Consider the following 15,112-nt stretch of genomic DNA (forward strand, 5'->3'; position numbering starts at 1 on the left):
CTGTAATCAGCGACACTAGAAACCCCCTGGTAGCGAGGTTTAACCGATCACAATGCTTAAAATGTCCAGTATCATCGTTTTAATTTTTTTTTTTCGAAAGCATATTTCGGGCACTAGGCCGATTCTAAGTGTCCAAGTCAGGTATGTAATTAACCGAATATTTTTTTGAGTAATTTTATGTAAAAACAACATTTTTAGCTGCACTTTAACATGTCGTGAAAAAAAAAAAAACTTTAGAACGTCAGATTTTTTATAAAAAAAACCGACAAGCGCGACTTCCAAAATTTTTTTTTTCAAAATATAAAAATACGTGTCTTTTTTTTTTAACACAAATAACAATATTTTTATGTAGCGTTTATGAATTTCCAAAGAGTGTTTATTTGAACTACTCTAATGTCCAACCAAATTTGAGTATGCAATTTCGAAAAGGGCAAATAATTGGATAAACATTTTTCCAGGTCAATGGAATCTAAATGCTGCTCTGTATTTATTAAAGGTGTTCTTACACGATATGTATTTGCATCCGTAAATGTGACTTTTTCAATACATATGTAATTGTGTATGTCTGTCAAATTCACAGTCTTCATTTAACTATTTAAAAATATGTTCTTTGAAAACGAAATAAACTAACCTCAGACGATTCAGAAATAAATCTAATTTGCCTTTACACGACATGTTGGCATTTCCATATGTAAAAAGTGGCATGTACACATGCAAATATACATATATCGTGTAAGAACACCTTAAGCTCGAAAATAGTACATATTTGTATCAATTCTACTATTGATGCCAGGGCGAGTACCGAATAATTTTGGAATTGTCACAACTCTTGAAGATAATAGATTTTTTTTTCCCCTTAATACTTTAAATTTTCAGAGATGTGTTTTTACGAAATTACATATTCAAATATAAACAGGTCTTTATGTATGAACGTATGTACATATGTATTTACATACAAGAGATAGCTTCAGTAAAAACTCACCACTTTGTTAATAAAAGTTGTTTTTTTGCTGGTCTGCGTTGGGTAGCCACGAGCTTTCAGCGGTTTGTGTATTCAATATCAAACTTTAGTGTTACCATATTTATGAAATGAAAATGTCATGGTGGATTTTAAATGCGCATTGTACATATAATAACAAGAAAAATAAAACAATATAATAATATAATAAAAATATACATATCATATTTTCTAAGAATAAGTATCCGGACTTAAAGAAAACTTTCATATACCAGTTGCAGATTTTCGCTAGAGAACTTAATTGGTTTTGAATAAAATGCATTTTTATGAAACTCGAAATAAATTTCCTTGGAAAATATCAACATCGTTAATGACGTTTACTGAATAATGTTGCTTTCTCTCTGCCATCAAATACTATTATCATTTAATTTAAGTTTTTCTTATAAATATACATATCGTCGTTTAAAGTACAAAACCGCGTAGCGTCACTGACATTGGCTGCCAAAAATTGGATTTGCTCACACAAGCTCCTGGCTCAGTCCTTCTCCATTTGTCCTGAAATATACTAGCCAGAATTGCGATTGCTTTATAAAAAAAGAGAACCATTTTGAAATATGAGTGTTTTTACGCTCTAGAAAATAATTTCTACAACTTCAACTACGCGGTTTTGCACTTTAAACGACGATATGAGACATGCTTTTTCATATCGGACACCAAATTTGGTGTCACACTTTCAATTGGCTTCAAATTTTTTTATATGGGTTCTATACATGAAAAAAGCTAACACGTGTTCGTGGAATTTTTTTTCGCTTTTTTCTTTTTTGTGGATCTGTGGCTTCCGAGATTTGAACTTCGTGTTCTTTTTATCCAACAGGAACATCCAGGACAACGAACGACCTAAACTCTAGAAGGATAGCCCAATCTGATATCCTGGCGGCTCCAGGACTGACCACGGTGTCGGAGCAGAAGTTTACGGCATACAACCAAGACGGCTTCTTTTCACCAGCATGCGGCGAGGTAACTCTATCTTTAAGGCCGAGGTATACGCCATTGAACTATGTCTCAAGCAGTATGCAGGAAGTAGGGCAACCAAAACACTCATTTACAGAAACTCGGAGAGCAGAGTGGCGCTTCTCGCTACTACAATTCACGAAGTCACCTCAAAGCTGGTGTGGGACTGCCTTCCGTTTTTAATACTGATCCCCTCCAGAAACCGGGTATACCTCATAAAGGACACAGTGGAGTCAAGGGCAACGAAGTGGTAGATATTCTCAGATTCGTAGGTCCAAGACCCTTTACTTATTTGCCATGGAGCTCTGTTAGGCAAAACAATCTGGATGAAAACCAAAGCGCAACATTACGGGACAGATACGGAAGGTAACAGACATTCCGGATATTCTAGAGAACCGAAGAATTCCTTCACCTCAGTAGGCATGAAATAAGAATTGTTCCGGGTTTTCTTACTGGCCACTGTAGGGTAATGAAACACTTGTCAATTATTGGGACTCCTTGAAGAAACGATCTAAATGGTATTCTGCTTAAGGACTTTGCCCAGGATTCTTAGCAATACGTGCATCAAAGTAGACCTGTAGTCGAATAGAGGTTTGTTACAACTGATTGTTTCGGTCGCGGTGACTAGATTATCTGCTCCTCTTATACTAATCTTACTACTACTATTTTGGCCCTTACACTTTTGCCACGTTCATATTTGGCCGTCCTTCTTCTTCAATTTATTGTGCACCACCCCGATGGTTTTATTGCATTCCGAATGGAAACCGGGTGGAAGTACGGACCTAGTGATCACAAACAAGATTTTATAATCGATTAATAGGCTAATTGATTAATCAAAAGCATTCGATTATTAATTGCAATTAATTATAGGCAATTAACCGATTGATCAGTCGTTTCGATTAAAATCAAAAATAAATAAAACCCATTAAAGGATACATTTCTGGTTAAATTCTACAAACTAACGCCATGAATTCAGTGCGTAAACAATTAAGAACGCTAGAAACAAAAAAATAAAGGGAAAACAATAAACAAAGAAATGAAGAGTAGTATACCATTGTCGTACATTCCGTGTCAAAATTATAACCACGCAACAGATTGGCAAGTTTTAACAAGAAATTTTTTGTTATTTAATCTAAGTTTTTCTTATAAATATACATACATATATAGTAGTGGCTTATTCTTTAACAAACGCTGTTTCAAGTTTACAGATTAGTAAATGAGTATAATCAAATATGTAAAATACCTAATATGAATACGCATTTATAACAAATGTACTGAGAGTGCAATAGCGGAAAATTTATGCAAACAGCCGTTTAGCTAAAGAGTAACAAAAATTTGTGTAATATTCAAAACACTGCATAAAAAATTAATATTTCATTGTTTAAATGATTTGATTGTATGATGTGTAAGGTAAAAACAAAAACAAATTACACACATGTCAACAGATAGACAAACTGCAGTAAAAGTCATTAGCAAATTTTACCCGAAGATGCCAAAGCTAATTGTTTTGAAATGCAAATTTTTACAGTAAATATGTACATATGTGTGAAAATACATACATATATCTATATGTGCAATGTACATTAGGGTGATCAGAAATACACAGGATAGTTAAATTGTTGAACTTTTTTGCAGCCATTCCTAAAATTATAAGAATGGAAAATAAGGAGATCCGATTTTTTTTGGATAATTCCCAAATGGCTCCAGATAACGCCAAATATTAAAGCAGGACGAGACCCCAAATGTTATGGAGAAATCCTGGACGATACCGAAAAATATCTTAAAAAGTCACCGAAAAATCTCCAAGCATTTAATTTTTTATTAATGCCAACAACATAAAATACGATAAAAAAATTTAAATAATTAATCGGTATTTTTTGTAGAGAATACGAAAAGCCAAGTTCTCTAAGTAATGACAAAATCAAATTCTACAAAGAGATGGGTATCATTAGAATCTTTGAAGAAAACCCATCATTCCACGTAGGGTTGTTTTTTTTTTTAAGTAGCTTTTAAAACTTATCTGCCCTTCAAACACATTTATTGAGAATAAAATTCGTGTTGAGAAAACGGCCCTTAGTCCCTTTGATTTTAAAATCTATAATTTACTTTTATTTCCCTCATTGAAACATAGACAATACGTTTTGAAGACTGTTTTGTAAATCACTTACAAATATATCTTAGAATTAATAGATTAACTTTATTATATTTATATTGAGTAACATTTAAAGTTTTTGTTTTTTAAATTTATTTAAATACATATGTACCTATATCAAATTTTCACTTTTGCTTCTTACATAAACTGCCCTCAACTCTATTCGGTTGATTTACCGGTAAAGTTTCTTACATGTTAAATTTCAAATCACTAATTGGATACCGAAAATAAAATCAAAGCTTTTAATCAACCAAAAAATGAAGTTGAAATGAAAGTTTACGATTAACAAATGAGTTGTGGTAATTTCAATTTCTTCATAAAATTAGCTGAAAAAGCAGAAAACAAAAACTATTAACTGCAGGCATTCCTCCGTAGTATCTAGTTTTTTGTCTTTGGAGATGCGGCGGCAGCAGCTTTTCAAGTGTATAAGCAAATAACTTTATATGTCAAAATCAAACTCGTGTTGAGTATGTGGTAAAACAAAAAAACAATAAAATAAAAACAGAACAAAAAGTTGTTAAAAAACTATAAAACGTAGAGTCAGACGATTAACAAATAATCAAACGGTGATTCACTTAGGGTGTTCACGAAAGCCCCAAAGAAAATGCATAATAAGTTACTGCGTTCAACCATTGACGAGCTACTTTTTTTAATTTTTATTTTCATGTGCATATGTCGTTTTAATGGTGATTTGCAAGTGATAAATGCACCAAACGCCAAGTTTGAAAAGTACAAAAATAATAAATGCGAGCCTACGTAAAATAAATCTGTGAATATAACAATGAAAATAACTTTTTAATGAAAATGTACTCTTTGAAATTTTGTTAAAATATTTTTAAGTGTCATTGTGTAGGTCTTTCTGCAGTCATTGTGTGCTTTTTGGTCTTCAAATAATAACGCCAATATCTTTGTCTGGCCCTCTGCACAGTTTATGTATGCACATACATTAGAGTGGTCCAAAAATGCATGTGGTTAAAGTAAAGTCGGAATTTTTACGCTCTCACCCCCTAGATACCGAAAGATATACCCCTATTTTTTATTTTGAAATCAAAAAATGTTTAGCTGTCGCTCAAAGTTTTCCCAAGTAATTTATATGGGGAAAAAACAACTTTTCGTAGAATTCTTAAAAATCAATATTTTCTCTCGGAAAACTCCGCTCCTCTACAGGAAATTCCCAATAACAACATCCAGTTGTTTAATTTACCATTTTTTAATCCCAACTTTAATCTAAAGGTCCGCCAAAAACCCCCAAAAAACCACGAGTATTAAAAAATGGTTAAATAAATAATTGGGTATTATTACTGAAAGTCTCCTGAAGAGAACCTGAGTTTTCCGAAAAAAAATATTGATTTTCAAGAATTCTATACCATTTTTACGAAATGCTTTTTTTTCATACTCAATACATGTAAAATTTTTTAGCGCTTTGAGCGGCCTATAAATATTTTTCGATTTCAAAATAAAAAATAATGGTATACCTTTTTGCGATATAGAACAATCGTAGGGGGTGAGAGCATTAAAAATCCGACTTTACTGTTCTTGGACCACCCTAATGTGCACATGTAAGTGCTTACTAAGCAACGATGATCGGGCATTTTCTCGTCACATACGCTCATTTAATTTCTACGGGTTTAAATTTTATAAATTTCTTGCGGTTTTTGTAGTCTTTTGTTTTCTGTTGATCTTTTGTCTAAATTTTTGGGTTTGCATTTGAATTAAAAGGTGGGCTTAACACAATGAATTTCTAATTTGAGGTTTTTCACTGGTTTGGGTTTTAAGGAGCAATTAGGAAATTTAATGAATAGGTACAAAGAAAATAAATGCTTAATAAAAATATTTGTTTACCTAATAAAAAAAAAAACGTTTGTTGTTTGTTATTCACTTGAATATTTATCCTGTGCACAACAAACATTTCAGACTATCTGAAATACACGCTAAAACCAGTTTGGAGCTATTTGCATGTTGGTTTGGTTGTAATGAAGCACATAGACTTCATATGCACAGACTCGTTAACTTTATACAGAATAGTTGGGAAATTTCGCTATTTTATCGCAAAGAACTCTAAGATTACGCTATTATTGCCAAACGCAATGCGTGAAGACACACCAAGAAGAAGTCGCCGGGCACATTCCAAAGAGAAGTAGATAGGACACCCATTTCAGATAGTAAAGTATGTACATATATATGTAAGTATTTGTTACATAGACACTTATGTCACCTAAAAAGTACTTGAACGGTTCCATAAGCTTTCGTCCTAAGTGCTTTGTATTAAAAACCGTTAGTACCTACACTGCTTGACGAGAGTTAGCTCGTCACTATGAAAATAAGCAAAAGGCGATATTAACTCATTGAAAAATTTGATTAATGCGCCCCTCAAGCAATATTAAAATGATCTCAGCATGCGAATAAGAAGTTACGTAACAATTTCTTACTTTTGTTTTGCTACCATTTTCTGCGCACAAAGGCTTTTGTTAAATGAGGGTGCGTCAAACAACAAAACTACAACGCTTACTTGCCACTTCAATCAAACGAAACGTCAAATCGTTAAACATATGAGTGGACTTTCTCAATTTCAAAGCGATGACTGAGAGGTACTCCAGAGGTGATTGCGTGAGTGGGATACATGAAATGCCTTTACATGTACAGTCAGCGTCAAAAATATGAATACCCTGACTAAGGCATCCAATTCCAGACCATTTTGTGAATCCCGGTATTTATTACCATTAATTTAAATATGCTAACGAAATAGTTTTGTAGACTTGCCTTAGTGCGAATATGAGAATAAAAAATAATAATATCTTTATTTTATATCAGTATGAAAAGCTAATTACAAAACGAATAAACAAATAACTAAGGAACAGAAATGCATTCAAATCGCAGTCGCAGTCATTTATACAAAAAGTAAAAAATGAGACATCATTTTTAAACTTATATTTATACATATACAAAAGTATGTGTCATAACATTTTTGTATATATATATAGATATATACTTATATATATAGAATATAATAATAGTAAGGTTGGAATTGTAATATATTATTTAATTATATTTGGGGTTGCCATTTTACAATTAGTTTATGCCTCTACAGTGTCTGAATTTCGTTCTATTTTAATTTAGTCATAAATTAAATTATATCCCATGATCCCGACGGCATGATTCCGGGATTTCGGGACTCAAAATAGGGCTCGGAAATCCCGGGATTCGGAATGCCTTAACCCTGCCGTGGTGACGATTTTCTTTATTTTTATTTTCCGTACCAAATTTTTCTTATTTTTTTTTTATAAAAATATAGTTCGTTCCACAGGACCCAGCACAATCATACTTTTCAAGTGACAATAGAACTGGGGAAAATTAAAAGAAATATCAAAAAATTGTAAGTACAGTTTCTTAGTCCCTTAAATGTTGGTAAAACAAGGTCCAAGTTCAAGTCTCTTGAAATTACAGTTGATTTTCGAGTATTTTTTTTGATGAGGGTGTTGCGCATTTTCTTCCATATAAAAATAGATTTCGTTCATGCGTTATATGAAAGAAAATTCGAAATACCCTTGAAAAAAAAATCTCAAAAATCAATGATAATTTTTAAAGACTTTTAACCGGGGCTTCGGAGCGGAAAAAAGGATTTTGGCTGTAGCGGAGCTGAAGCAAAGAGCTAAAAAATTCATTTGGTTCTTAGCTTCCTAAAGAAAATTAAATGTCCAGCAGTGACGGATAATCGCTACGTCAATTTGAACGGCGATGAAATATATAGACTCTCCAGCCAATAGAGAAACGTAAATTTTGCCGACAGTGTCGTCCGGTACAATTCTCTGTATCCGAAAACGAACAGAAAACGACTACAATTAATGATGTTATTTTAAAGCAATATTCATATTTTATTTGTGTTAGCTAAACATTTGAGAGCATGTTTACGTAGTCGCCAGAGGCTGAGCGTAGTAGTACATATGTGTTAGGTGTCGAATTCGAATACCGTCAGGCGCTTCCTATTTTTTTCGAACCATGAAAAAGTACCTGAGAAGTGCAGAAGGAAAGCATATTGAACAAAAATTTCAATAAAGAAAATCCGAAAAACAGACAAAAATGTATCCGTTTTACTGGAAAAACAGATCGTCAAAGTATCCAAAAATGGAATCGGTAAGCGGACAAAAATCCGCAGTTCTTTTTTCTTTTTCTGGCTGTATTAATATCTATCATTTCATTTACAATATAAAATACATTAGGATCATATAAATAGCTGTACATACATATGTATGTTCTGCATCAAAAATAAAATTAAAAAAGTCAGCTAATTGAAAAAAAAAGTTTTTTATTGGGAGTGGAGCTCGTAGCGAAATAAAATACCGGACAGGAGTTGAGCGCAGCAATGAAAACAAAACTTGCTCCGAAGCCCTGCTTTAAACTTGTACCTTATTTGACTAGAATACAATGGGCTATAAAACTGCATACCCAAAATTTTTCTAAGGATCTGTAGTTCAAAATTTTGATGAACATTTTTAATATTTCTTGAATTTACCCGAGTTCTATGTGAAATTGAAAGAGTCTATTCTGCTGGTTTTTACCGTTGAATTAGCAATATTTTTATAAAAAATATAAGGAAATTTTGTATGGAAAATATAAGTAAACAACATCATCAAAATGTCAGGGTATTCATATTTTTGATGCTGACTGTACGTATGTACGTATGCGCGTGTTTTTAACTGTATTTGTATGAATGGATTTGGCAAAACTTACATAATCACGTACTATATTTATTATTACATTTGCAGGCACATATGCTGGTATGGACGTACATATCTATGCACTTATTTATACGAATGATATAATTCACAAACCTCTCGTTGTAATGAGCCCTGCTCCTTATCAGTTTTGTTTGAAAACACTAAACAAATAACCTAAAAATCTATTGAGTTAAATTTCATGGTGATATCCAATTCAATAGCCCAATTTAAAAAAAAAAAAAAACATTATGAGCATTTCCGTTGTCGGTGGTATTTTTACATCTTTGTTTTATTTTACAAAACCAAATTGGATTTACTTTTGATTGCAATAAAGTGATACAATTAACGCAGTTTCACTGATATTTATTTCCCTGCAAAATAAACTTGTTTGCATAGAGTTAGTCATTTCGAATTGGTTCAATTGCTGGCGAGGCTCAAAACGATGAGTGAAAGTTGTATGAAATTTTTACTAAAAAATGCAGCTTTGCCCTTTGCCACAAATTTATGTCGACTATACGTTCTTTGGTCTTCAAAAGCGACATAAATTGAAAAAGAAATAAGTATTTTTCAAATACTAATTCAAAGTTTTAGTTATATGGGCAAGGTGTAGCATGCGTGCGCATTCCACGCCGATACTCATACCATATTATATACATATACCTATGTGTGTATCATCCTCACAGACCAACTTTTATATTTACAGCTGTTAATTTTTTTTTTGTATTTTGTCTCCATATATATGTTGTAATAAATATACCTTAGCTAAGTTACGTAATGTTTTTCTTCCCAATTTTTAACTATAATCATCAATCAAGCTCTAGATGCAACACTCCTAGAGACATACAAACATATGTACATATGTCTGTATGTATGTATTATGTGAATGGAGTATAGTTGATCATTGTGTTGTACCACAAACGCAACATCTGCTTCACCTCTTTTAGTGCAGCATATAACTTAGTAGTTACTTTGCTGCCTTATTATTGTATTGTATTGAGTAGCAGTTAAAACTCTTCGCTTACACTGAGGGAAATAAATATATAACTAATATTATATATTTGATTATAGTTTAAAAATGTTCATATTTAAAGATAATACTATCATACCAAAATTTAGCACACACGTATGTATTTCAGTATACACTGAGGGGGAAAATAGTAAACTATTAAAAAACAAAATAGTAAAATGAAGCGATTGGCACTTCATGGATGGCGTTTTGCACTTCACGGGTGCTTTTTCATAATTAAGAAGGTATATGTATACACAGAGGTGACAATTGTGTAAACACACAGATATACATAGTACATGCCCTGCACTGAAAACACAAATCAGTTAGAAAAAATACTAGTTCGTTAACTGAAATGCACCTATCAGTTCGACAATTTCGAAGAACTTAAGCGTTCATCGACATCTGCCTTTGAATTGCCAAAGCCAAAAATAAAACGCAATTAATTGCTTTTCTTACAAATGTCGGCGTGAAGACCAAGCCAATTGGAGGTGGTTAAGATGTTTGAAGTTAAATCAATTTAAGTAAAAATAATTATATACATATTTCAATTTAGATATAAATAACAAATTTGAAAACCTAATTTCATTGCATAAAAAACATACATAAGGGAAGAAATGCTTGTGCCATAAAATAAGAAAAACATATTAAAAAAAAAAAAAACAAAATGACAAAAAATTTAAAAATTACATTAAAACCCGTAAATAAAATAAACGAATTAAGAAAGATGCATTAAACAAATATTTAACATTAAAAAATATTCTCTGCGCCAGGGCTTGAACCTGGGACCTCAGGCATATCACACGAGTGCTTTTTTGCTATATAAATAAATAAATATATATATTTTTTTTGTTTTTTATCTTAACTATGAAAACGCATCCGTGAAGTGCAAAAAGTCATCCGTAAAGTATAAAATGCTTCATTTTAATATGGGCGTATACGAATTAAACACTTTCCATTATGCATACAGTACTTTCATTAAGTTTTTAGTAAGATTAAATACGTTTTTGTTTGATTTTACTATTTCTTCCCTCAGTATAGTTGTTTTCCACTAGTAAATTTGTCCGCTACTATTGCACCTATATAGTATGGACTTTTAATTATCTGTCTTGTCAATGAGGTGATTCACGAAATGTCGTATGTGCCGTATTTTCTTATCACGTTAAATAGATGTTTGTAGAACTTAAAACCACAACCAACTATTTTTTTTAAATTCATATGACTTTAATGGTACCTCGCGAACCCATCAAATATATTATTAGTAATTTAACAATGCAACAATATGACACTTATGACATCCTTGTGAATATCCCCAAATAAAAAGTATTATTGAACGATTGAAAATTTAAACAGAATATAAACTTTAGTGTGTGGGTCATTTTGTGACCCAAAGCGACTTCAAACTCAATTTTCGTTTTAAATGTAATTTCAAATTTTTTTTCCTCGCAGCCCAGTGCATAAATTTTAAAGTTATTTGAAAAAATTAAGTGGATTATACCTTTATTTATTTTCGTTTGAAAAAAAATAATTGCCCTTCTGGTCATTCTGTGACCCACATGAAAAAGGTATTTGGGTCACTCTGTGACCGATTCTATTTCAGAATAAAAGAACTTATTGACTTTTTTTATACGATAAAACATGTTATGGTTTGTTTAAAGTTAAAAAATTCATGTTTTGTTAAAAAATTAACTAAAGGAACGCGGGTCATTTTATAACCCCAAGGGCACTAAGTGTGATTTTTTAAGGAGATTTTGAGTACTAAAGGGCAACAATTTCTCCATAACCAATGTTTTTTATAAAAACCCCTGGGTCGTCAAACAAATAATCCTGGTCTGAAGTATGTGAAATTTAGAACCGCAACGTGTCAAATTAATTCCATATTATGCGTCAAACTCAAATGATGGAATGTGGAAAATTCAAAAACGGTGCTCTTGGTTTTGAAATCGGTTCGGTTGGATCGCCAAACCAACGCAGACAAAATTTATATTAGCATAAAATATAGATTTAAAAACCAGACATACATTTTTGAAACAATAAAATTGGCCATTAAATTTGTTCTTAAAAACAGAGCATAAATATTTCCCAATTGAAAACGGGCCACGAATCTTTGGTTATTTAAACACTGGATACTTTTGGTCATTTAATAACTGACCATACATTTTTCGCTATTAGAACTTAAAATGGCAATTTAAAAACTTCAGGTACATATTTAGGCATTAAAATGTTGGCCAATGGAGTGAGAGCTTTGAGCGACCTCTAAATATTTTTTGATTTCAAATCAAAAATTAGGAGCATATTATTTCGGTATAGAACAATCCTACGGGTGAGAGTATACAAATTCCGACTTAACTTTTTCACATTCATTGTTGGACCACCCTTTTATACATACATGTACCGTGGGCACTAATGCGTTTATTACATATGTAGGATGACCCATCTTATGCAAGTCATAGCGGTTATGTAACAAACTTTCTGAAAGCTACTAATTATTTAGCATCTAACAGTTGACACCTTTTAATTGATCAATTTTATTTTTATTGGTTATTGTTTTTATTGCTTTGTATATTTATGCGTTTGTAAAAATCGATCAATAAAAATTAAACTTCTTCTTTTTCAGTTAGTAGTGTGCTGCTTGATGTTGCTACACAATTAAGGGGCCTACCTACAATTGAATGGCTTCTCCGAATGATAAAAGTTTTTTTTTTTTTGTAAGAGGCTTTTCCATGATAGAAGTCTCACTGCCTGCGGAAGCGCCACCAAGGCAGCAAGAATTATATTTTGAATGATGCTCAGAAAAGCTTTGAACTAGGATCCGAAAGACCTCTTAACTACCACCCGACTACGGCGGCCGCAGATCAATAAGGTCGTTTAACCCTAGCTCGGCCGAGAAGTCACTATTTCACCTTTTTGGTTTACAAAAATATATTTTTAGCCAATACTGCTGACTTATGTATCTTCCGCCATATTTTAAAAAGTTTATTTTAATTCAACCATTTTATTGAGCTTGAGACCGTTTTTAAATGCAAAATGTTGCGGAAAAACAACAATAAGTTACAAAGGAAGAAGTTATAGCTGATATTTCCGAGATCACAATATATCCTTATCAGACGTCTATATCGAGTTCACTGGGATTTGAACCTGGCGAAGTTGGTTTAAAATTGATTGTAAGATTTGATAACACACAGGTGATAAAAACTTGTAAAAACAACTATTTTAATTTTTTTTTCAATTAAACTTTCTGACTATTATTGGATAAAATGTTTTTTCTGGGTAATTTTCTCTTTTTCGGTTCCGAGAACTCTGTGACTATCAAAAGCCTACGCAGAACAGTTTTCATTGTTATTTTACTCAAAAAAAAAACATTAACATTAACCGACTTCAAAAAAGCAGAAGGTTATCAATTCGTCAAACGATTTCGAAAATTGTTTTTGTATCGGAAAGGTAGTGTATCAGAGTTGGTCCCATACTAATCGGGTTTAGATCCGATCATTGGATCATGAAAAAATTAACGGTACCCCTAAATTTTTATATCAGAATTGAAGTTGGTTTTGTTTTTTGCTTAAAAATTACTTGTTGCTTGTCTTTTTTCCACTTGTCGCACAGTGGCGCGTTTTATCAATATATCCGACGAAATGCGAAAATTGTATTTTTCAGCTTTCATTTTGACATTTTTCTTACCTACAAAAGTGGGAGATTAAAAATTATATACGTAAAACGGAAGCCAAGTTGAAGTCCTTTTCCTTTAAAGGCCTTTTTAAAATTGTTGAGTTATCTTTTGATAATAGTTCTTCATAGAATGCTTATAGAGATAGGTTTTTATTTGACAGTAAGGATTATAACTTCCACTTAAAGTGGACAATCCAGAAGATGACACCGCGGTACACTGCTCTGTACTTTGATATTGAAGAATTCCGAAATAATGACTACACACGTTTAGAACATTACACACGAAACTCAAAACAACACGGTATCGATTTCTAATGATTTCTAAAGTGGTAACTTCTTACATGAAACTCGTATTTTGTATGAAAGCACAATCTACTCAAATATGAGCCATTCTTTTTTAAATCGGACGGATTTCGCAAAAAAATAAAAAATTATGTCATGTCTCAGACTCGCTTCAAATTTTTTGTATGCGTTCTATACATTAAATATGCTAACACGTATTCGAGGATTTATTTTTCTTTTCTTCGAAGAAAACATCTGCCATAGTTTGGATTTTTTCGTGATTCCACAACTTTTTCAATCAAAGAATCTTTTAGAAATGGGCGTGGCAATTTTAAAACCAAAGTTTAAATATTTAGATTTTATTGTGGATTTCGGCAGAATACCAATATTGCGCAACAAATGTTGTTAACGAATGGATATTCTGCCGAAATCCGCAATAAAATCTGTGTTTTGCTAAAATTAGTACTACAATTGACACGCCAATTTCAAGGGGTTTGTCATCTAAAATTTTTGCCATAACCCGAGTTTTAACACTTTGTTAAATATACCTCATCGCAAATTTTTGAAAACAAATTAAAAATATTGTTGACTCACCAAAAATAAAACATCTCGTCATAAAAAATATATATATTTTAAAAATCGTTTTAGAACAACGCCCAGTTTATGAAGCATGTTTTTTTATAGAGAACTAAACAAAGATTACGATGCTGTAATTTTAAATTCCTTATTTACTGGTCTTCACTGTGCAAATCAATTCAACTATTTCAACTGTATAAAGCTAAGATAGATTTAGGACAATCATGACCTTCTTATATACAGAAGTGTTAAGCCCACTTATTTAGCTTTAAAACCAAGGTAAGATGAAGTTTCTGCGGTGAGCACAACCCGAGATATAACGATTTGAATTAGTATATGATTATTAGAATCACGAGAAAACCTAAATTTCGGCAGATCATATCTCCGCAGAAAACAGGAAAAATTCCTCGCTTAGCTCATTTCACGTACAGAACCCAAATAAAACAAGTGAAAAAGTCTAGGTTCGGGCAGAGCCGAACATTAAATACGTACGGGGCAAGTATTTAATATAGTTTTTTAGTGGTTTTACGCCTATTTCAAACATCTTCGATAGAACGTCCAGTTAGACATAATGAGATAAACTTATATAGTTATATGTGCGCGGTATCACGCCCATTTTCCAAAAGCCCAAAATAATGTTACTAATTTTCGAGCGATTGTTGTTAATATCAATTTTGAGTAAATTAAATTACGAAATATCGAACTTTCAAGCATTTATGAAATTTACCGTTATATGAAAAGTGGGC

At 32.1% G+C, this 15,112-nt stretch overlaps 1 protein-coding gene across 1 annotated transcript in view; it reads left to right on the forward strand.

The window, feature by feature from the left end:
• LOC108368296 (uncharacterized) overlaps positions 1-15,112 on the forward strand; it is a 31,450-nt gene that overhangs the window by 7,670 nt on the left and 8,668 nt on the right. The window contains exon 4 of the mRNA XM_017623138.1: positions 1,833-1,975. Coding sequence (XP_017478627.1) covers positions 1,833-1,975 — 143 coding nt within the window. The remainder of the gene's footprint in view (positions 1-1,832; positions 1,976-15,112) is intronic.

The sequence above is a fragment of the Rhagoletis zephyria genome, unplaced genomic scaffold (assembly GCF_001687245.7).
Source record: "Rhagoletis zephyria isolate East Lansing unplaced genomic scaffold, Rhagoletis_zephyria_1.1 Rzeph_scaffold_03057, whole genome shotgun sequence".
Taxonomy (NCBI): Eukaryota; Metazoa; Arthropoda; class Insecta; order Diptera; family Tephritidae; genus Rhagoletis; species Rhagoletis zephyria.